Raw genomic sequence first — 24,428 nt, forward strand, 5'->3', positions numbered from 1 at the left:
CTGTGTGTCGCCAAAGTATCCACAGCCTGTAGAAATGTACGTACGTCAGCCATGAATTTGACATGATGCGCTGCACATTTTCACATCAACGTCAGTCTTGATACATCTCATCTTTGCCGTGAAAAAGGGCGTACGGCAGGTTTTTGTGCGTGAGCAAGCTTGTTACATGAGGCTCCAGGACCTTCTGCATGTACAACAACAACAAGCCCCGGTTTGCACAACAGCTTATGAAGCTGCGTCTGGCCAAGGAGGACATCTACAGGAGTGGGGATGAGGTCCTGTTTAAGCACGCCAGGAACAAATTGGCAAAGGAGATCAGGGTAGCTAAAAGGAGCTACACTCGCTACGTTTCCATGCACCAAATTAGTCTGATTTCTCAAATAGTTTTTTTTTTGTTTTTTTTCCCACACCTACGTGTGAAGTCCAAGTGCCCGTGCACTTTCTCTAACGCGATTGGTCTATTGGTCACACGCAGTGTGCCTCCCGTACACTGGGGGCACTTATTTCCTTTTATCGCAGTTAATGTATTTATTTTCCGGTTGACCTATGACGTCACACTAGGCGTCTGTGGCTTCTAACAAGTTAAAAACTCGCCTCTGTTCTGTTGTGATGTCCGCTGTAACATTGACACAGATTACAAATATTACGTCTCTAATGGCTATGCCGATGTTAAATAGCAGACAGCATTAAGAAATTATCTTAGATAGCGCTACGAAGATGACGCTACTACCAAGAATGTATCTGTGCGGATGCAGGTTGGACACAATTAAAGACCGGCGGAAGAGTTTTTTCGAAGGACTTCTCGGACGAAAATCATGGAATCAAAACTTTTGAATGTCTCAAAGTATTCAAAAGGCTCTGTGGATTGATGTTAAGAGTTTTAAATCTGAAGGAAAAGACTGTCCGATTAAAATCCAGTGGAAGGTTGCTATTGTTCTGGACTATCTTGCCCGTTGTGCGGAAAGTGAATCACTTGGCTTGCACAAATGCAGCGTAAAGAGGTTTGTGTACGCTTTATTATTCACCTTAAAAATACCTGCTTCATTTTATTTAATCTCATTCGTATTTCGTTCGGAAGTTCGAATTAAGCCGTAATTCTCCATTTCCTTAGCTACCTTCTTAAATAAATCTGTTTCTTTTTTCTACCATTAATGCACTGCAAAATGTTGTTCTTTTACAAACCTCGTTTCCATATGAGTTGGAAAATTGTGTTAGATGTAAATATAAACGGAATACAATGATTTGCAAATCCTTTTCAACCCATATTCAATTGAATGCACTACAAAGTTCAACCTGCTGTAGGAACTGCTGATCATGTTCTACACCTTTATCATTCAGTCTGTCCTGTGCACCTCCATCCCTGTGTGGTTTGGATCTGCAACCAAGCTGGACAGACACAGACTGCAAGGGACAATTAGGACTGCAGAAAAAAATCATTGTTGTCGACCTTCACCCTTCCAGGACTTATACTAGTCCGGGGTCAGGAAACGGGCAGGTAGCATCACTGCAGACCCCACACACCCTGGTCACAAACTATTCAAACTCCTCCCCTCCGGCAGGGGTTACACATCACAGTATGCCAAAACAACCCATCATAAAAACAGTTTCTTCCCCATGTTGGCCCTGCGATGAGGTGGCGACTCGTCCAGGGTGTACCCCGTCTTCTGCCCGAGTGGGACAGGCGGTAGCAAATGGATGGATGGGTGGCTATCAATCTGATGAACACGGTGAAATAACTCTGGAACTAATCTGTCACATGTTCACGTCATCATGTTTTTTGCTCTTTGCTCTATTCACCACTGCATCTTATTAGCTTTCCACATAAAGTATTAGTTATTTAAGCAATTGTTTATCATTTTAGTTATTTCTTGTTTACCAACAATTAAGTTTACCATGTCAAATTCATTGTGTGTTGAACATACCTGGCCAATAAAGCTGATTCTGATTAATAAGTTAAAAGAAAAATGAATACAGTATGTTAAAAAAAACAAAGTAATGGCCTTGATTTGAATATTGAAGAATACCTTAAAATAGCTTTTTAAATCTATTGTTGCCTATAATTACTCATTCAAGAATACTTTTTTAAAATATTTTAGAGTAAAAACTTTGAAAGGGTCAACAATTTTATTCGATTTTGACCTACACAGCCCACTTGTTTTGCTTGTTGTGTTTTTGCTCACATTTTGTCTCTCTCATAATGTCCATAAAAAATAGATGCACATGCGTCGTGGACAACTATACAGATCAGACAATGCCAAATTCCCCAAATAGATTGCAGTCCTGTGGGAAACACCACACGGGCTATATTGAAAAAGTAATGTGATCCTATGTATGTACCAACAAGTAGTATCATATTGCCGCATCGGAGTTTTTAAGAAGCGCCTGATAAATTATGCATTTGTGATATTTATACAATGTTGGCTTTTCTTTTTACAATTCAGCATTTTTAACAAAAACATTTTAATCATCCAAGTGTGATAAGAGAGGGGTAATAAACATATGTTTATGTTTTTGCTTCTTTTCCTTTTATAACCTTACTGCAGTTATACAATACGTACTGCATACTGTACTGTAAATACTTTCTCATATTTTAAACAAGATGAAGGAACGACTGACAATAAAGTAAATGCTTTGTACCATAAATCATTTCAGGCACGAATGTTACAAATGATAACATCCTGACTTCATTGATTTGGGTTGGGCATAATAACTGATTAATAAACAGATGTCCAAATTGGTTGTATTTGTACGATCATTTTATCTTCTGTATGAAAACAGTCTGCTAAATTTGGTTCATGAAAATTGATTTGTTTTATTGTGTCAGTATTGTAAATAAGAAAACACAATATTTGAAAACATTTTCTTTTGTGGAGTATTATGTTTCACAGTTCAGCTAGCTAACTTAGTTGCTGGTGGTTTTGAGTGTTTTGTGAACCTACCTCAACAATTTGAATGAATTGTGGCCGTGAAGAATGTCAATTTAAAAAGGATGCTAAAATAGAGGGCGTCGGTTTTTTGCTAAAGTCTTGAATATACTCTGGCATCACATAGCTTGCGTCTCCACTGACAGCGTCTTGTTTGATTTATAGCTCTGCCATGGCGGGGTAGCGCCAGATGTGTAATTCTCTTCCAAAACACTAAAGGGCAGTGTCTTCAGAAGGAGCAACCGGGACTGTCGTTGACTAAATATTTAGCTTCTTGTAAAGAGTGAGGACATCTTTGTCTACACTGGAACTAATCATTCAGAATCATCAGTTTACTTTTAATGGACGTTTTACTTATGAACCAGAGGAAAACACGTTCATGAAGATCGACTGTGCAACTTCTGAACGAGTCGCTGCAGAGGACACTATTGTTATTTGCAACGCTATTCGGTCGTTCGGGACACGGGACAAGATAAAGCCATCATGTAATTGTATATAAACAAAACTGTTAAATAACTATTTTAACGACATCCTGGTGTTAATATGTATAATCACGTTTTACTGAGTTTTGGCAATAAAAGTTAAAAGTGTGTTGTATTTTGTGACTTTCTTCTGGACGCAACAACAACACAACAAGCTGAAAAACAACACATTCAGTAAATATTTCTAGAGTGCACCGAGATAATAAGTACACAATATCCGTTTTCATGCAAATGTTTAATCACTGTTGCTAATTTAAGTATTTTAAACCCAAAGTATGATCTCCTGTGGTCTGGGCCTTCCTCTTAAAAAGCCAACCAATCACAGCTCTGCGGTCTACGGGGACTTCGATGCAAATTTTGGATTTTTGGGAGTTGCATGGAAGGCTTGCAACAAGGTATGCCATGTAAATCATGTGATTTACACGGCAGCAGGTTATGTTCTGTTACATAATCACTTTTACAATTTATTCTCGGTTCACCGTCTTCCATGTGATGGAGCACTCACATGCATTAAATACCATGTCTTTATTTTGACTTAGTGGATTGTTTGTGGAGTCCTAATATTGCTTTCTATTGTGAAAGTATGTGTATTGTATCTGTACTGTCGGCTACGCAAGTGTGCACACATTTTGTATAAATGTATCAATCACAATTATACACGCACACATACACACGTCATCCATCCATCCATTTTCCACCACTTGTCCCGTTCGGGGTTGCGGGGGGTGCTGGAGCCTATCTCAGCTGCATTCGGGTGGTAGGCGGGCTAGACCCTGGACAAGTTGCCACCTCATCGCAGGGCCAACACAGATAGACAAACAACATTCACGCATTTGACAACTTTGCTCTGTTGGTCCAAATCCCGGTACCCCTATGAAGGAGTAGAAGGGAGATTTGTCACAAAACCAAGGAGACTGCAATGAAAAATCTATCTCCAAATGTTGGGCCAGCTGAGAAAACAGTGGAAAAAACGTGCGATCGATGTCCTCCTGAGGACGTAACAACCTGGTCTAAGGTCATGTCTGTTGTAATCATGAATCTTGCATTCAGTTATTCTGAATGCAAACCCCCCCCCCCCCCCACCCCCCCCAAAAAAAAAATTATTGTTCTTACCACTAGGGGCACTGTGCAGATGATGAAGATGATAGTCATGATGACCAGTAGGATGAGATGCTCCACTTCTTCAGCCAAAGACATGGGCCTGCGCTCACCGTTTGGGCGCACGTTGGCCATGACGGAGCCTCGGTTGATCCTGCGGCGCTGGTACATGCGCAGCAGTTGGTACACCACAAAGGCGTTGCATGCCACTATCGCCAGCACCAGAACCAACATCATGGTGGCGTACAGGTTGGCGTAGACCCTGTCCTCGGTCCTCTCTGGGTTCATGTCAATGAAGCACCACGTACCGGGACAATATTGTACGTATGTACCAAAACCCACAAAAGGAAAGAGACAGAATAGAAAGCAGAGGAAAAAGACGACCGGTATGGTGACGTAGGCACATTTCTTGGTGACGTGCCGGGTATAAAGGTAGGGGTAACCGATAGCCAAGCACCTTTCCAGAGCCATGGTGAAGAGCAGTGACATGGTGGCCAAGCTGAAGAAGGTCATGCTGAATCCGAAGTAGGAGCAGACGCCGTGAGTATCTGGCGACATTCCCTCCAAGGTGATGTTGTTGGAGTACGACAGCTGGACAAGTGGACTGATCAGACATGTCCCACCCAAGTCCGTCAGCACGAGTGCCGTGATGAGGAAATGGAAGAGTGCGCGTCCCCGACTGCCTGCGGTATTCATGTTGCGCCGGCGTCGAATCTCCAGGATCACTAGGGCGGCCACGTTGCCAAGGATGCCGGCGGCAAACATGATGGCGCTGATCACAGGGCTTTCCCAGGAGTCGATGTAGCGTTTGCTGTGGCACGGGTCGTATATCTCCATCACGCTTTTAGACTGTGCCAAGCTCACCCCGATATATGACTTCACCTTCCCAGAATGGCATCAAAAAGATGCCACAAGACTGTCAGCAGCCATCATCCTGTTTCAAAACAAATATGACACAATATATGACATCTGATATTACAGTATATTATTCTGATACTAAGCATTGCATATTACCGATATTAATGATAAACCTGATTGTTATTATTACTGTTTTAAATCCAAATGATTGTAAAACTGTGTTTAATAACTGCACTTCAATAAACTCATAGACCAGTGATACCACTAATTCACTAGAGAAGCAAGCACGCTAATTGCTAGATATTTTAAATGCTAACATGAATACAAGCGACATTGTCTTTCTCCATTACAAACATTATACTTCAAACTAAACCTGTATAAAGACATTTTTGTTTGAGCAAAAAAACTATTTTTGTGTGCACATTGAACCTACAGGCTGTGTTCTCTTAGAACAGAAAAGTCCAGAAAGATGTGATGATCTTTACATGTCTACAACAGGAAGTGAACCCACGTAACTTCACATAAACTGGACGTGCAACTCTCTTTTTGTCTTTATCATTAAAAGACACTATAAACAGGGGTGTCAAAGTCATTTTAGTTCAGGGGCCGCATGGAGGAAAATATATTCCCAAGTGGGCCAAACTGGTAAAATCATGGCATAATAACTTAGAAATAAAGACAACTTCAGATGGTTTTCTTTGTTTTACGTTGGCCAAAAATAGAACAAGCAGATTCTGAAAATGTAGATAATACAAATAATCCTCTTAGCAAACCACTTCAAGTTAGTTGAAAATTCTGAGGAACTAAATGGTGCAGTTTCCAAAACCTAACAAAGAACACAATAAACTTAGGACTCCCTCTCAGGGTATTTACAAAGCCATGCAACTTTAAGTCACCGCCTATTTGGGATTGAACAAAATACTAAATAGATAATAAAAACTCTTCTAGGTGACAGGCGCCGGTTTGGCGGCGTAATCGGACCCCAAAGCAGAGACACAGGCAACAGTCAAAACAAAAAGATTTATTAACAAAAGGGAGCACACAAGTGTGAAAAAAGTCAAAAAATATGTTCAAAAGATTGACAAAAAGCGACGGCAACATAAGGTTGCCGAGAGTAAATACAAAACCCGAAACCAGTGAAGTTGGCACCTTGTGTAAATCGTAAATAAATAAAAAATACAATGATTTGCAAATCCTTTTCAACTTATATTCAATTGAATAGACTGCAAAGACAAGATACTTAACGTTCGAACTGGAAAACGTTATTTTTTGCAAATATTTGCTCATTTGAAATTTGATGCCTGCAACATGTTACAAAAAAGCTGGCACAAGTGGTAAAAAAGACTGAGAAAGTTGAACAATGCTCATCAAACACTTATTTGGAACATTCCACAGCTGAACAGGCTGATTGGGAACAGGTGGGTGCCATGATTGGTTATAAAAGCAGCTTCCATGAAATGCTCAGTCATTCACAAACAAGGATGGGGTGAAGGTCACCACTTTGTGAACAAATGCGTTAGGAAATGGTCGAACAGTTTAACAACAACTTTTCTCAAGGAGCTATTGCAAGGAATTTCACCATCTACGGTCCATAATATTATCAAAAGGTTCAGAGAATCTGGAGAAATCACTGAATGTAAGCGACAAGGCCGTGACCTTCGATCCCTCAGGTGGTACTGCATCAAAAACCGACATCAGTGTGTGTATGCAAAGCGAAAGCCATTTATAAACAACACCCAGTAACGCCGCAGGCTTTGCTGGGCCCGAGCTCATCTAAGATGGACTGATGCAAAGTGGAAAAGTGTTCTGTGGTTTGACGAGTCCACATTTCAAATCATTTTTAGAAACTTTGGACGTCGTGTCCTCCGGACCAAAGAGGAAAATAACCATCCGGGCTGTTGTAGGCGCAAAGTTCAAAAGCCAGCATCTGTGATGGTATGGGGGTGTATTAGTGCCCAAGACATGGGTAACTTACACATCTGTGAAGGCACCATTAATGCTGAAAGGTACATACAGGTTTTGCAGCAACATATGTTGCCATTCAAGCAATGTCGTTTTCATGGCTTATTTTAGCAAGACAATGCGAAGCCACATTCTGCACATGTTACAACAGCGTGGCTTTGTAGTAAAAGAGTGCGGGTACTATACTGGCCTGCTTGTAGTCCAGACATGTCTCCCATTAAAAATGTGTGGCGTAAAATACGACAACGGAGACCCCGGACTGTTGAACAACTTAAGCTGTACATCAAGCAAGAATGGGAAAGAATTCCACGTGAAAACCTTCAAAAATTGGTCTCCTCAGTTCCCAAACGTTTACTGAGTGTTTTTAAAAGGAAAGGCCATACAACACAGTGGTAAAAATGCCCGTGTCAACTTTTTTGCAATGTGTTGCTGCCATTAAATTCTAAGTTAAAGATTATTTCCAAAAAAAAACAAGTTTTTCAGTTCCAACATTAAAAATATATTGTCTTTGCAGTCTATTCAATTGTATATAAGTTGAAAATGATTTGCAAATCATTATATTCTGTTTTTATTTATGATTTACACAACGTGCCAACTTCACTGGTTTTGGGTTTTGTACGTTTGAGAAAAACAAGATGCAAAAAATGGGGTGAAGCCACTGAAAAAAAACCTGGTAAAAGGTAAAAGTAAAACTCACTTGACAAGACAGGCAGAAAAAAAAGTCAATACAGGCTAGGGAACCAGAGCAGGCATAGACTACAGAAACTTGAACAGACATGGCAGCGGGACAATCCAGTAACCAGGTTTGAAACAGCAGTGCTTACGAAGGCCTGATTGCAGAGCGCAATCAGGTGTGGGATAGTGGCTCCTCCCCAGGAAACACCAAATATGGGCTCTGCAGCAGAAGATTTGTTAGGAGCAGGTCTGGTATGGCATGTTGAATACAGAAGCATCAGACTAGGTATCAAATATGTCACGGCCATCCATTTGTCGTTTGGAATAGAAACATTTTTTGACATAAAAAATATTTTTTTCCCGTATTTTGGTTTGATACAAAAAAGAAAAGAAACATCAAACGGAAAATGGATTGTTATCCATTATCCGAATTTATTAATGTGTTTGAATATAAAAATAGCAATTAAAACAGCGAGTGGAAAAAAACTTTTCTTTGTTCTCCGTTCAATGTTTGGAGATACGATAGATTGCACATGCGCTTTGTATCTTTTCCGTATCCTCGCATGTGAGTGACCCGGAACAGCGACAACCGAAAAAGAAGATCAACGTTTGCCTGCTTGATAGAGAAACAATAAAATGTGTCACTTAGTTTCCATGTCTCTGGACATTAAAAAAATAGAAGGGAACTCTTGACTGCGACACCGTTCTTTGTCTACTTCTTCTGTCGTTCTGCGTCACTCACAGACGTGGATCCTTAAAAGACACACTGCACATGTGCAATCTGCAGGCATTGGAAAAAAAAATGTTTTCACTCGTTTACATTTCCATTTTAGATTTTCAAAGCAATAATGGATAACCATCCATTTTTTGTTTTTTTTATTATCAAACCAAAAAACGGGTAAAGTTTTTTTTTATGTTAAATTATTTTTCTACTCCAAACGGATAGCGGCGACGTACACGGTCCCTATTCAAGAGGGTTGAGTTTTTTGACAAAGACATTTAAGAGCAATGAGGACGCCAAAGCAGAGGACGTAAAACGGCAGGATTTACATTTTATTTGGGTCGAGATGGAGGAGCCGCAGCCCTTCAGTCCCGCTTTACTGTGTACCTCTTGTTTGGTATACTTGCTTGGCCTCACTATGAACTGTTTGCTTGCTTAACAGAATTTCTATTGTGACATCCAGTGGATTAATTTTGAACAGCATTTTCTTTCTTGAAAATTGCACCTCATTTTAATACTTAGCAGACTCATCTTATGGACCCTATATTTTACACTCTGCTTTAAAACCTTTATAAATTAACATTATATATTTAATCACATAAATGACATAATAACACATGTCTTCTGCCATATTGTGTGTCTATTTATTTTTTAATAAAACTTGATTTCTGTGTGTGTATATACGTTCTTTTTAAGCATATTTAACACAACAATACCGTTAAAGAATAATAACCGTGATAATTTTGGTCACATGTTATGAAATGTTTGTATCATTACACCCCTTACTAAAACTCATACTGATTCTTATTCTGCTATTCGCACTGATACTCATACTGTCCAGACGTGTTACGACTTGCACTTCTACCAAACTTGAATAGCCGCAAACTGTGTACTGTGCACTTCATAGATTACAACATCCTTCCTGTATTTCCATACCTTGGAAGGGTTTCTCTATGCAGGGTCTCACGAACGCGAAACCAAAGCAGACTAGTGGAATCGCTCCTCCACAGTAACATTGTAAAGCAATCCAAATAAATAATAATGATGACAGGAGAAATGTAGGTTAGTTATTGAGGAAGTAAATAATATAGGAAAAAAGGAAACAGACACTTCACCCTTGCTCCTGATGGGTTGTGGTTAGCGCCTTGCATGGCAGCTCCCGCCATCAATGTGTGAATGGGTGAATGTGGAAATAGTGTCAAAGCGCTTTGAGTACCTTGAAGGTAGGAAAGCGCTATACAAGTATAACCCATTTACCATTTACATCACACTTGCACTAAATACATTACACAGGCTGTAGAGTCTACAGTGTACAAAGTAAAAGTCATGGTGTAAAAAAGTTTCTGAAAACTATTATATTGGCTACATGCTGATAAGCTCAGCAGATGGTAAACCACGACCTCACTATCTCTGACTTTGAAGGCAGGAAAACCTTGCGGCAGCAGACCCAGCTGCCTCATATCATCATACCACCCACCTATACTGATCACGTCCCTCAGCCATACCAATGCTGATGCTGATATTTACAATTTTCAAAATCATTGAATGATTCAACTCTTGATCACAATTGTAAGCAGTCAAAAACCCAGGATGGTAGTACAACAATATCAATTAAACATTTAAGTTATTTCCTTATTCCCTTTGAGTTCATACAATATTTTGAGCAAAATTAGTGCAAAATAACTAAACATAAGCAAAAACAACCTTTGGCTCTTATTTAAATCATTTAGATGTTTGCTCCTATTGTGTCTAAAGTCTTTCCCTAGGTTTGTAAACAACAGAAAAATGACACATTTGTTTTGGATGTATCGTAAAACAAATATTGTTTTAATCACTCTAGTGTCAACCAGTGTTATTTTAGTCAAAGTCTTTTGACAAAAATGTATATTAGTTTTAGTCTAACTTTAATAATCGAAATTGATATAGTCTTAGTCAATGAAATTAGACAGCATTTTAGTGAGCTAAAATTACAGTTCATTTAGTGGACTAAAATATAAAGTATAAAATATAGGATTTCTTTGATGTTGCAGTTGTTTATATAAAAATAGCATGATCTTATGGTCAGGAATGAAATAGTTAATCAGTCTTTGCTCCACAGAGCAAAGCAGGTGTGTATGTGTCTTGTGAACATGGTTACGATGCATGCTTTCATCATAATTTGTTTATGAGCGGTACAACCGGAAGCAGCAAATACACATGTGTGGCGGGACAAATTTCATCCATCCATCCATTTTCTACCACTTGTCACTCTCGGATATGGTAAATGGTAAATGGGTTATACTTGTATAGCGCTTTTCTACCTTCAAGGCACTCAAAGCGCTTTGACACTATTTCCACATTCACCCATTTACACAAACATTCACACACTGATGGCGGAGTGGCTGGAGCCTTTCATTTGTTAATAAATGTCCGCCTTAAAAAAAATAAACAAGTAAATAGGATACGCTGCATCCAATTCCTCTTTTTGCTACGCATGTGACGTAACCCAGCAGGCACAAGACGTTGATACAACGATGATTATACATACGGTACATGTCCTTTAAAACTGACTTTGAAACAACGTTGCAAAATAGTGGCATTTTTCAAACTGAGACAACGTGGGTGTCTAACTTTGGAACCACATTGTCGATCGTGAAATTGCCAAATTTCAAAGGTCAAATCACCGTCACAAGCTGACACTGAACAATTTTTGTCAAAAAACATGTTTCAATGTTGTATTTGTGTTGTGGAATATTGGTTGGAAAATGACCAAAATTAATGGTCAAATCAACGTCACAACCCAACATTGATTAAACGTCGTCAAAAAGCACGTTGTTCCAATGTTAGGTTTAAGTTGCTTAACGTCAGGACCTAATTCAACAAGTTCTCAACATTTTTTTAAAGTCTTGTGCCTGCTGGGAAATGCGTTGGACCACATTAAGTTGTCATGCCTTTAGATTTACGATTAAATAAACCATTCCTTGAGGCAGAGAAAATTACTTTTTGTAAAGAAGTAATACAGTAGAATTAGCTTTTATTTACAGTTGTGTCGATGTCACGATCGATGACTTGCCCGCTGATGGCATCATGGCAGTAAAAATTAAATGTGTCCTCTTCACTTTTTCCAAGGGGTACACATATTACGAGGAGGAACATGTTAAATCTTAGATTTTTGTTTTGGTAGTGAGAAATCACACATCCTCATCTTACAAGGAAAAGCATCTGATTGACTCTCCTTCGTAACTTACTCCCTGACCCTCTTTCATATAGTATGTACACTCTCAAAGAGCTGTGATTGGTTTAATTTCTAACTTGTCCCACCCTTTTACAAGACAAAAATAAATATTATTGGTTTTCTTTTCTCTCAACGTTTTTAACTCATTTTTATTCTTAGAGAACATTTTCAGTTAATTGTGTTATCGTCTCAGTTGTTTTGATAAGTTATTGTCTTGTTTTGGTCAGGGGAAAATAGGTTGTTAGCACTTGTGTCAACCATATACTTCAGGGTTTCCCGCAGCGCTTTGTTGTTAAGGCGGCCACCTTGACAACAAAGAGCCACCGCCTAAACTAAAGTCTTAACAAGCTGCTCCGCTTAGTTCTGCCTCTGCCTCTGTCAGTAGTTTTTGCAGCACCCAGCATTGTCCCACCCACACAACCATCTGATTGGTTACATGCAGAGCGGTAACAGCCAATCAGCAGTTGCGTATTCAGAGCGCATGTAACAGCCAATCAGCAGTGCGTATTCAGAGCGCATGTAGTAAGTGCTCCTGCGGTCTGGTGAGCAGAAAGGTGTTTAGCAGGTAAGCATAATTATAATAAACACCTCCCAGTCAACTACTAGTAACATCACTATGAGCCCGTTGACCTTCTAGAAACATAAGCGGCAGCTCAACTCGCTCGCAGTCCTGGAGGTGAAGGCTAATTAGCTTTTAGCGTAACGTTAGCTCATTTTGCGGTGTGTGTGCACGTGTGTGTGTGTTACGGACAGCAAAGCCCTGTCTGCTGAGAGAAAGACAAGCATTATTGACCTACAGCTACAGTTAACAACTAAGTTATTTCACTTTACCTTTTTCTGTGTTGATTGAGCTGTGTTGAAGCAGCAAGAAATTAAGAGTTTCCTGAAGCTGTCTCTGATAGTTGATATAATAATGTAACTGCATCATAAAGCCTACATGAACTCCATGGTGTTCAGGGATGAATAGTCTCTCCTATTGCTATTGTACTATTTTTTCAGCTATAGTTACATTAATCATTAGTAATGTAGCAGCCTAGTTTTGAACGGCAGGGTCCCTGCTATCACATGTTGATAAAAATATAACATTTACATAACAAAAAATCAACTACAGGCTTCCCAAATACTGTAATAAATTATGCATGATGAGTTGAGCATACGTCAGCATATGGCCCCACTTTTAACTCTTTTTTTCAAACGCTTATTGCAAACGCTTACTTACAGTAAGTCATTAATTTGACTTTGTAAGTCATTATTTTGACTTAGTAAGTCATAATAATGACATACTTAGTATCTCAGGTAACTAGGACAGTTTTGTTTTTACTTTACGGAAAAAATATTGAGATATATATCGTATATCGCCATTCAGCAAATGGAGCAGAAAACACAACCAAAAATTTTAGGCTTCTTCACGCGACGAAGCCGGCCTACGTCACCACAGTCTGTAGTCTATTGCCCCCCAGGCTGTGGTGGCAGTGACGAGGTGGAGACGTGATGGCGACAGGCCGAGTTACACCAAGCTTTACACCCACCCACCCCCTTCCCCGGTCTGTCCGCCAGAGAGACACCACCTTAACTAACACTTTTTCTGGGGGAAACACTGTTCTTGGTATCATTACCATCCATCAGCATGGCTTCTTGTATCCTCCAAGAGTGTATACTTTAGCATGTTTAACTTTTGCTCGTCATCTAGTCCTCCAGTGATAATGTTACTTGTAAGAAACATAGTATATTTTCTGCTATGGAGGCCATGATTAGCAATTTAGAGGCGGCTTCGCACTGTGGAGAAACATTAGATGACACCACGTTGCGTTGAGGACGCCTCTGTTTTCTTGTTGCCGTCAAATTTGGGGGACAACAATATTCAACATGTGTTATCACATAATGACAATAGTAATAAACTCTATCATCCGCCAAATTGATAATTGATCATTTATATCGCCCAGATAGTGAGGATCTACTGTACCTTATATATCAGCCAACACATCACCCAATCTCCACACACGCTGTGCACCCCAAATTTAACTGTAGAGGAGCGACTGCATTATAGTGGTCGATTTATGTTTTTTTTTCTACATTTAAAACACTTTCTTGTGTTCTACATAACATGTGATGATGTTTCTTTGCTCAAAATTTTGCATAAGTTATGTTCAACAGACCATCTTCAAACCGCTTTCTGACTGTCTCGTCAGGATGCGTCGTTCTGTGGGCAGTCTTGTTCACATGGCTCCACTTTGACTGCGTCTTCTCCCCGTCATCTTTGTTGTAGTTTTAGCGCTTCTATAGCGAGTCCACTGACAGATAAAAGTTAGAACTACACGCTCATTTGTATCAGAAATGGCAACAACGGTATGTACGAGACAGTCGGCCCCACAACTTGTTGATCACGACATCGGACTACAATGGTGGACTCGCGCAAAGCTTTTCAGGTACATCTTTACCATATATGGAGATATCTGCTGAAAAACGTCACAAAATGGGCAAATTCCAAAAGGCTCATTTGGAGGAAGTATAAAGGAAGGCAAGATTGTTTTATTAATATCTCTGCCATGCTAACATGGTTTGATTTAAAATTGTTTGGGACTTATGAAGTTCCCAAATACACAAAACCTGGTACCAATCGGTAAGAAAAGTTGGTTTTGCACAATAGGTCCCCTTGAAGTAAGCTATGTTGCAGGCAGGCACCCCCCAAAGCTGTAAACCTGTAGCAAACACTGTTACTAACAATGAACGTGTCAAAAATGTTACTTCCTGTCTGTTTGCCATCCTCCATCAACCAGGAAGTGTTCACACATCTGTTGCATCAGTAATTTAAGTGCATATAGTAGTTAATACAGAGTACAGTGTCGATTCAGTTTTTCACTGTTGACAAAAGTAAAACAAATGATTGGTTTATGTTTATTTTGAATTACTTTGTTGGTTTGGAGTAGCAGAAAACATTAGCAAGCAAGGGAATCCAAAAGGTGGCTGGGCCCACATCTCCATTGTTATTGGCCTGTGGGGAATATTCCATACATAAAATGAAACATAATCTGCATTGAGAAGAAATAAATTGAAATGTTGAATGTTTTAACAAGATACAAAAGACATCAATTTTGGTAATTATGGAAATGTAGAACTAAAAAGTGGGATTATTTTTGGAACGTGTTGAAGGATAGCCTGCATATCCTAAATGAGCTCAACATTTTGATGGTTTAAATGGTTTTAGAAATGTATGGATGTTTTATTGTTCATAGTTAATATTGTAAATCCCACATTCTGTAATTTCATGTAAAAAAAAAAAAGTGTTTTTCAGTAAAAAAATAAACAGACCATCTCAAAAACAGAATGAACTTTAGTTTTTTTTACTGAATTATAAGACAGTCAGCATGTACATACAACTATATAATGTGGGATTTACAATATTAACTATGAACAATAAAACACTGAATATTGGGAGTATATGAACGTTACTCCTCTGTGCAGACCACCTCCTTGATCGACATCTTTTATAATCCAGCAAGAACAACAAAGATGCAACAAGCATGGCGAAACATAAACAGATGGGGCAAAAAAACATCCACTTCGTCGATATACAATCATTGGTCTGCAGAACTTTGCTGTTGAAATCTGCCTCTGTCTGAAACTCGCTGCACCGTATACAAGCCCCGCCCACTCTGCCCCACTCTGTTCGTGCCGGTCTGCATGAAGCAGTGTCATGATCCGCGGTCCGGATCATGTTAGTTTAGTTATTTTCTGTTAGTTTTGGACTGCTTTAGTTCTTGGTTGTGCTCCTGTGAGTTTGTTTTGGTTGTCTTGGTCACTCTTTGTGTGCACCTGTCTCTGATTAGTGCTCGCCCGCTCACCTGCTTCCCGAGCGCTAATCAGAGGCATTATTTAAGTTGCCTTTGCCAGTCGCTCGTCCTGCTTTCGTTGTGTTTGCGTCACACCTTTGACAAGTAAGTTTTTGTTCCATGCCAGAACCTATGCTAATACTAACTTTACGTTTGTTAGGCACGTTTGCCTTTTTTGTTGTTTGCCTGCTTTTTTGGTAGTTCGGTGATTTATGAGAAATAAATAATTTCTTACCTTACGCCTGTCGTCCGGAGCCGTCCATTTTTTGCATTGGAAGAACAACCGAGCAGAACGAAAGCAGCTTCCGGTCTTCCGCAAACGGACCACAAGGAGATGGATGAAGGTACGCGCATGGTGTTGCGAGCGATGGAAGTGGAGACGCTTCGCTATTTGACGGAGGAGAGGTCGAACCTTATGTGGGGACCTGGAGGCTCCCTTATCCCCATCGACTCCCTCTGGTCCGAAGACATTGCCGCTACACAGCAGTACCGGACACGCCGGCAAAGGCGGAAGCCGTCCAGAAGGGCTTCGCCTCGCCGTCAGAACGCGTCACTCCCGCAAGCTCCTCCCCCGGACCGAAGCAAGTTGCAGCCAGACCAGTATTCCTCGCCGCCAAAGTTAGGTAATCCGATTCATGATTTTGCCAAGCAGTTCATGGATGGGCTTCCAGTCAGCTGGAGACCCGGGCTGATGACGTCACGCCGCTGCCTGCTGATGACGTCATGGGCCAAGAATTTTTTTTTTCTTCCGAATTCTGTTTGGCCCTCGAAAATTCAAGCCCCGCCCAAGTCACGGACATTTTCTTTTTGTCCACCCACGCAAAATCAGGTGGGGAATACAAAAAGACAATTTGGACAATTTAAAGGGGAGGCTTCTACCCCCCTCCTGACCTCCCGCCACCCACCCTTAAAGACTGTTCCAGACCGCAAGGAGTGCGACTGGTATCCGCCCCTTGAGGGGGGGGCTGGGGCCGGGAGCTGTGCTGGTGGGGTGGCTCAGCTGCGCCCAACCAAGCAGCAACCTCCATCCCGGCCGCCACCACCAGTCTTTCGGCATGCCAGGCCGCAACCCCCAGCTAGACCGCCTCCGCCATGCTCATGGCTAACCTCAGCCCCGGTGGGCTTGCAGACGCCACCATCATCTCCGGTGGGCTTGCAGACGCCACCATCAGCTCCGGTGGGCTTGCAGACACCACCATCATCTCCGGTGGGCTTGCAGACGCCACCATCAGCTCCGGTGGGCTTGCAGACGCCACCATCATCTCCGGTGGGCTTGCAGACGCCACCATCTCCAGTTCCTGTTCCTGCTCCTCGGCTGGCACCTGTACCTGCTCCTCGGCTGGCACCTGTTCCTGCACCTCGGCTGGCACCTGTTCCTGCACCTCGGCAGGCACCTGTTCCTGCACCTCGCCAGGCACCAGTTCCTGCACCTCGCCAGGCACCTGTTCCTGCACCTCGCCAGGCACCTGTTCCTGCACCTCGGCAGGCACCTGTTCCTGCACCTCGCCAGGCACCTGTTCCTGCACCTCGGCAGGCACCTGTTCCTGCACCTCGCCAGGCACCTGTTCCTGCACCTCGCCAGACACCTGTACCTGCACCACGCCAGACACCTGTACCGGCCCCACGCCAGACACCTGTACCGGCCCCACGCCAGACACCTGTACCGGCACCACGTCAAGCTTCGCCGCCTGTACCTGCTACCACGCCTGACTCGCCGCCTCGCCAAGTGCGGCCACCTCCCCGTCGGCAACGAATGTGGCCATTCCAATGTCGCCCGCCTCGCCTGCTGCAGCGGCGTTCCACTCGCCGCCGCCACTTGACTTTGCCTCGGTGGATTCGGGGACACTTGGCCTGGCGACCCACCGCCAATTCCTCCCTCCGCCCTCCAGTGACTTTTGGCCCTGCTTGTTTTTTGTTTTGGACATCTTGTATCTGTCCTTGAGGAGGGGATTCTGTCATGATCCGCGGTCCGGATCATGTTTGTTTAGTTATTTTCTGTTAGTTTTGGACTGCTTTAGTTCTTGGTTGTGCTCCTGTGAGTTTGTTTTGGTTGTAATGGTCACTCTTTGTGTGCACCTGTCTCTGATTAGTGCTCGCCCGCTCACCTGCTTCCCGAGCGCAAATCAGAGGCATTATTTAAGTTGCCTTTGCCAGTCACTCGTCCTGCTTTCGTTGTGTTTGCGTCACACCTTTGACAAGTAAGTTTTTGTTCCATGCCAGAACCTATGCTAATACTAACTTTACGTTTGTTAGGCACGTTTGCCTTTTTTGTTGTTTGCCTGCTTTTTTGGTAGTTTGGTGATTTATGAGAAATAAATAATTTCTTACCTTACGCCTGTCGTCCGGAGCCGTCCATTTTTTGCATTGGAAGAACAACCGCGCAGCAAGCGCACCCCGTAATTGTGACAAGCAGAGCTTCGTATGTCACTCAAAAGTGCAGATTCTAACCATTGGAATAATTTCTATAGTTTGAAAATATACAACAGGCTGCATTAAAGTGTTTACTATGTTGTGTTATGCCCAGATAGCCCAGTTAACTGCCTTTTTTATGCTGTTTTGCAAGACCCGTGTCACATGACTTAAAACTTTACACCTCATTGACTTGTTCTGAGACAAGATCAAATGCTTCAGTCTTGATTTACCGGAAGTGAGTCTTCCTTTTTGAAGCAGCAAATTTTTCAAAACTAAATTTTTCAGCACAAATTTTTTTTACACTGAATTTTTATACACTGATTTTTTTTTACACTGAATTTTTATTTTTTTTAAACACTAAATGTTTTTTCAATGAAATTGTCAGCATGATTTGATGTAAACTAAAATTATCCATCCATCCATCCATTTTCTACCGCTTGTCCTTTTTGGGGTCGCGGGGGGTGCTGGAGCCTATCTGAGCTGCATTCGGGCGGAAGGCGGGGTACACCCTGGACAAGTCGCCACCTCATCGCAGAGCCAACACAGATAGACGACAACATTCACACTCACATTCACACACTAGGGACAATTTTTTAGTGTTGCCAATCAACCTATCCCCAGGTGCATGTTTTTGCCGGTGGGAGGAAGCCGGAGTACCCGGAGGGAACCCACGCAGTCACGCAAAAAAATCAGTCACATAAATTCAGTGTAAAAAAAAAAGCTTTTGTAATAAAGACATAAATTAAAGTTAAAGTACCAATGATTGTCACACACACACTAGGTGTGGCGAAATTATTTTCAAATGAACCTCTTTAGAAATATAAAAGTATAGTTCAGCATAAAAATATAGGAATTAATAAATAGATTAATTTTGATTTTGAAACTTAATTTAATAGATACAATCATATATTTAACAACTAAGAGTTGACCTACATTAGAATGGTTTTGTAGTGTTTCATAGAAAAAAAACATTAAATAATCAAGTGAATAATAAATTATTTTTCATATGTTCTTTTGTGGAAAATGTTTGGACATTCCTGTTGTAAATGCAAAAACATGCAAAGTGTCATTTTATATATATTATATACAATGTACTTTCTGTCAAAACCGCAATGCAAAAGTGTCCAATTATTTATTGGCCTGCTGCACTTTTTTAGAAATAGAATTATTACAAAAACACAACAAAAATGGGTAAAAATAGCAAAAAGTGAAGCAGTGAGTATAAAAGGTTGAAATGTTTACATGAAAAGCTAGGATGCTGTTAGTAGGGCTGTCAAAATTAACAAGTTAATGCAAATCAATCCATCATCATAATTAATCTGATCCAAATTTTTAACACGACTAATCCATCGGTATCGGGCAGAATGACTCAAAATCCCTGACGCATTTGTGACAACACATTTGTGTCAGTTTGTCCAAGTAGTGTTAACGATGTACATGTACAGAATAAATGTAGAGCGGATGGCAGTGACAGGCTGCAGAAGCACACAAGTCAAAATGTAAGATGCTAAACAAAATTTTGATCCCTTTCCATGGGCAATTGCTGTCCAAAAAAATATAATGCAACAGTCGACCAAGATGAAATATTATGTACAGTACGGGCCAAAGGTTTGGACACACCTTCTCCTCATTCAATGCGTTTTCATGACTATTTACATTGTAGATTGTCACTGAAGGCATCAAAACTATAAATGAACACATGTGGAGTTATATACATTACAAAAAAAGGTGAAATTACTGAAAACATGTTTTATATTCTAGTTTCTTCAAAATAGCCACCCTTTGCTTTGATTACTGCTTTGCACACTCTTGGCATTCTCTCGATGAGATTCAAGCACACCTGTGAAGTGAAAACCATTTCAGGTGACCACCTTTTGAAGCTCATCGAGAGAATGCCAAGAGTGTGCGAAAAAGTAATCAGACAGCAGTTCTGAATATTTCTCATACAGAAAAGGGTTCAGCAGTAGACCACATTATCAGCTGGGCCCAATGTTGCCTACATCAAATCATGGCACCTTCTACATTCCTGTTGTGACTACCAAGAGAGTAAACATTGGGAAACTTAGCCACCCTGCTAACCTAAACAATCTCATTCCTATTCTCTCCAAATCAAAGCCAACATCGAAGCCTGTAAATAACACCATCAGGATGGGTCTGCTCAATGTCAGGTCTCTGAATAGTAAATCATTTTTAGTCAAAGATTTTATTACCACTTCCAAACTTGACTTTATGTTTTTAACTGAAACATGGCTGGAACAAAATAACAGTGTAAGCACTCTGATCGAGACAGCACTCCCCAACTATAACTTAATTGATATATGTAGATCGGGGAAAAGAGGTGGAGGGATTACTGCTATATTTAAAAACATGTTTCAGGGGAAACAGATGTCACTTGGTGATTTTACATTATTTGAATACCTGTGTGCTGTGTTGAAATGCTCTCCAAAAATTATCTTGTTAATTATCTACAGGCCACCTAAATATTCTGCAAATTTTTTTCGATGATTTTACTGAATTATTTTCTAGCATCTCCACTGACTTTGACTGCCTGGTTATAACTGGTGATTTTAATTTTCATATTGACGATTTGAATGACAAGGGCGCAAAATAACTTTTTACTATTTTAGACACATTTGAACTGTCTCAACATGTGAAAGAGGCTACTCATTGTAAGGGACACACTCTGGACGTGATTATCACAAAAGGTCTCAATGTTTCTGATGTTCTTGTGATTGATCCTTCATTGTCTGATCATTTATGTGTTTTCTTTAATATTTCTGTAATTCCGGACACACAAACAGAATCAAAGAATGTTAAAAAGCGGTACATAAATGAACATGCCAATGTCCTCTTTAAAAACGCCATCTCCTCACTACCACCTCTAAACCCATGTCATGCTGATGATCTTGTAAGCAACTTTAATTCCAAAATTGTGAATATCATAGATATCATTGCACCTGTTGCAGTTAAAAAGATTTCTGGTAAGCAAAAGGCACCCTGGAGAAAATCTGCTGTTGTAAAAGCCCAGAGAAGAGAGTGCAGGAAGGCTGAACGAATCTGGCGGAATACAAAACTTCATATTCACCATGACATCTATAAAGAGAGCCTCCAGGCCTACAATTTAGTCTTAAAAAGTGCTAGAGAAACATTATTCTCCAATATCATAAACAGCAACTCAAATAAGGCCAAGACCCTATTCACAATCGTTGACAGACAGACCAAACCCCCAACACAAATACCAGCCGAACTCCATTCCACACAGAAATGCAATGCGTTTGCATTCTTTTATACTGATAAAATTGAAGGCATCAGACGCGCCATCGATATCTCAAGTAAAAAAGTTGGATCACCACCCCATTTAGGCAAAAGTAACACAGCAATGATGGCAAGCTTTAATGCCATAGACTCTAAAACTCTAGTGGAAACAGTGACAGCTCTAAAGTCATCCACCTGCTGCCTTGATGTTTTACCTACCAACTTCTTTAAGAATGTTTTTGACTGCCTGTCAACAGACGTCTTGCAAATAGTTAATAATTCTATTCAATCAGGAAATTTCCCGAAGGCTTTCAAAACTGCAGTCAATAAACCTCTTCTAAAAAAGCAGAGCCGAGATGCCTCTGTTATCAACAACTACAGACCAATTTCAAATCTACCATTAATAAGTAAAATAATTGAAAAAGTTGTCCTCCAACAACTAAATCACTTCTTGGCTTCTACTGGCTGCCACAGCAACTTCCAGTCAGGATTTCGACCTCTTCATAGCACAGAGACGGCCCTTCTTAAAGTTATAAATGACATCCGTCTAAACACAGACTCTGGCAAAACTTCAGTATTAATGCTATTGGACCTCAGTGCTGCATTTGACACTGTCGACCACTCAATACTTTTGGACAGGTTGGAAAACTGGGTGGGGATCTCAGGCACAGTTTTAAGCTGGTTCAAGTCATATCTAAAAGATAGGAACTATTTTGTTTCCATTGGTGACTTTGTATCAGAACCAACCAACGTAACGTGTGGAGTCCCCCAAGGTTCAATCTTGGGGCCGACTTTATTTAACATCTATATGCTCCCACTAGGACAAATCATGCAAAATAATAACATTGACCATCATTCCTATGCCGATGACACCAAAATCTATGTAGCGCTATCACCAAATGACTATCGCCCCATAGATCTTCTGTGCCTGTGCATTGAGCAAGTCAAACACTGGATGTGCCAACATTTCCTACAACTAAATGAAGATAAAACTGAGATAATTGTTTTTGGTGCTAAAAAAGAAAGGTTTAAAGTCGTCCAACACCTTCAATCACTGTCTCTGAAAACCTCAAATAAAGCCAGAAATCTTGGGGTTATTTTAGATTCTGATTTACATTTCGACAGTCACATCAAATCAGTAACAAAATCGGCCTACTATCACCTAAAAAATTTAACAAGACTTAGAGGGCTCATGTCAGCTCAAGACTCAGAAAAACGTGTACATGCCTTTATTACCAGTAGGCTAGACTATTGTAATGGTCTCCTTGCAGGTCTTCCCAAAAAAACTGTCAGGCAGCTACAGCTTGTTCAGAACGCTGCTGTTAGAGTTCTAACAAAGACCAAAAAATGTGAGCACATTACACCAATTCTTAAATCCTAACATTGGCTCCCTGTACATCAGAGAATTGATTTCAAAATCCTCCTGCTCACATATAAATCACTACATGGTCTAGGGCCGAAGTATATCACTGATATGCTCCCACTATATAAGCCCTCTAGATCACTAAAATCTTCTGAGACCAATCTGTTAGCGGTTCCCAGAGTAAACTCAAATCAAAGGAGCGCATCATTCAGTCACTATGCAACACATAGCTGGAATAAACTTCCTGAAGATGTCAGACTCTCCCCAACTCTGACTACTTTTAAAACTAGACTGAAGACTTTTATGTTCACCTTTACTTTCAGCTAAATCTTTTAATCTTTTAACTTTTAACGTCCGCACTGTTTTTATTTTTATTGTCTGCATTTTAATTTTGCTTTTATTTTCTTTCATTTCACTTTGTTGTCTGTGAAGCACTTTGAGTCTGCCTTGTGTATGAAAAGCGCTATACAAATAAAGTTGCCTTGCCTTGCCTTGCCCATAACATGTCTTCTACCTTTACCAGATAACATCTCACTAAAAGCTTTGTGCCTTTTTTTTTACCACCCAATAAATAATGCTGCTGTAATGGGAAGCCATGCTCTTTTAGTGCCAAATGTCCAATGTTATTACAATGTTAGTCTAATGTTAGTCCATTGTTAGTCCCGTTTTAGTACAATGTTAGTCCAATGTTATTCCAATGTTATTCCAATGTTAGTACAATGTTAGTCCAATATTAGTACAATGTTATTCCAATGTTATTCCAATGTTATTCTAATTTTAATACAATGTTAGTACAATGTTGGTCCAATGTTAGTACAATGTTAGTCTAATGTTAGTACAATGTTAGTCCAATGTTATTACAATGTTAGTCCAATGTTATTACAATGTTAGTCCCATGTTAGTCCAATGTTCGTCCAATGTTAGTACAATGTTAGTCCAATGTTAGTCCAATGTTATTCCAATGTTATTCCAATGTTAGTCCAATGTTAGTACAATGTTATTCTAATTTTAATACAATGTTAGTACAATGTTGGTCCAATGTTTGTCCAATGTTAGTACAATGTTAATCTAATTTTAATACAATGTTAGTACAATGTTAGTCCAATGTAAGTACAATGTTAGTCCAATGTTAGTCCAATGTTAGTCCAATGTTAGTACAATGTTATTCTAACTGTAATACAATGTTAGTCCAATGTTAGTCCAATGTATGTTTAACTGTGGATCAGGACCATTACTTTGGACAACAAAACAATGCAAATGCGAAAGAATATATTACTGTCCTGTTGTTGTTGTCAGCTGCCTGCTGAATTTCAATGTAAACTCAATGAACACACGTGCGAGCTATATAGTATGAGTGCTAAAAGGTAGTAAGAACATCAAGTTGTGTTCATGTGTTTTACTTTCCACAATAAAATGCTCAGTCACACACACACCCACGCGCGCGCGCGCCCACACACTATTTTGAAAAATACTGCGTAATGATAAAAAAAGTAGTTACCATCGCTACAAGTTGTTTGTGTTCGTCATGTTGTCTTCCAGCTCGCAGAAAGAGAAAATGCTTGTAATGGAGCAGAGAAAGGGATAAGCAGACACTCAACTCTGCACCCTGATAAGACATGAGAGGACATGAGAAG

At 40.3% G+C, this 24,428-nt stretch overlaps 1 protein-coding gene across 1 annotated transcript in view; it reads right to left on the reverse strand.

Moving 5' to 3' along the window:
• ptger2a (prostaglandin E receptor 2a (subtype EP2)) overlaps nucleotides 1-24,428 on the reverse strand; it is a 32,003-nt gene extending 7,575 nt beyond the window's left edge. The window contains exons 1-2 of the mRNA XM_062054009.1: nucleotides 24,293-24,428; nucleotides 4,520-5,438 (exon numbers count right to left, since the gene is read on the reverse strand). Coding sequence (XP_061909993.1) covers nucleotides 4,520-5,341 — 822 coding nt within the window. The 5' untranslated portion in view covers nucleotides 5,342-5,438; nucleotides 24,293-24,428. The remainder of the gene's footprint in view (nucleotides 1-4,519; nucleotides 5,439-24,292) is intronic.

This window comes from Entelurus aequoreus, linkage group LG07, assembly GCF_033978785.1.
Source record: "Entelurus aequoreus isolate RoL-2023_Sb linkage group LG07, RoL_Eaeq_v1.1, whole genome shotgun sequence".
Taxonomy (NCBI): Eukaryota; Metazoa; Chordata; class Actinopteri; order Syngnathiformes; family Syngnathidae; genus Entelurus; species Entelurus aequoreus.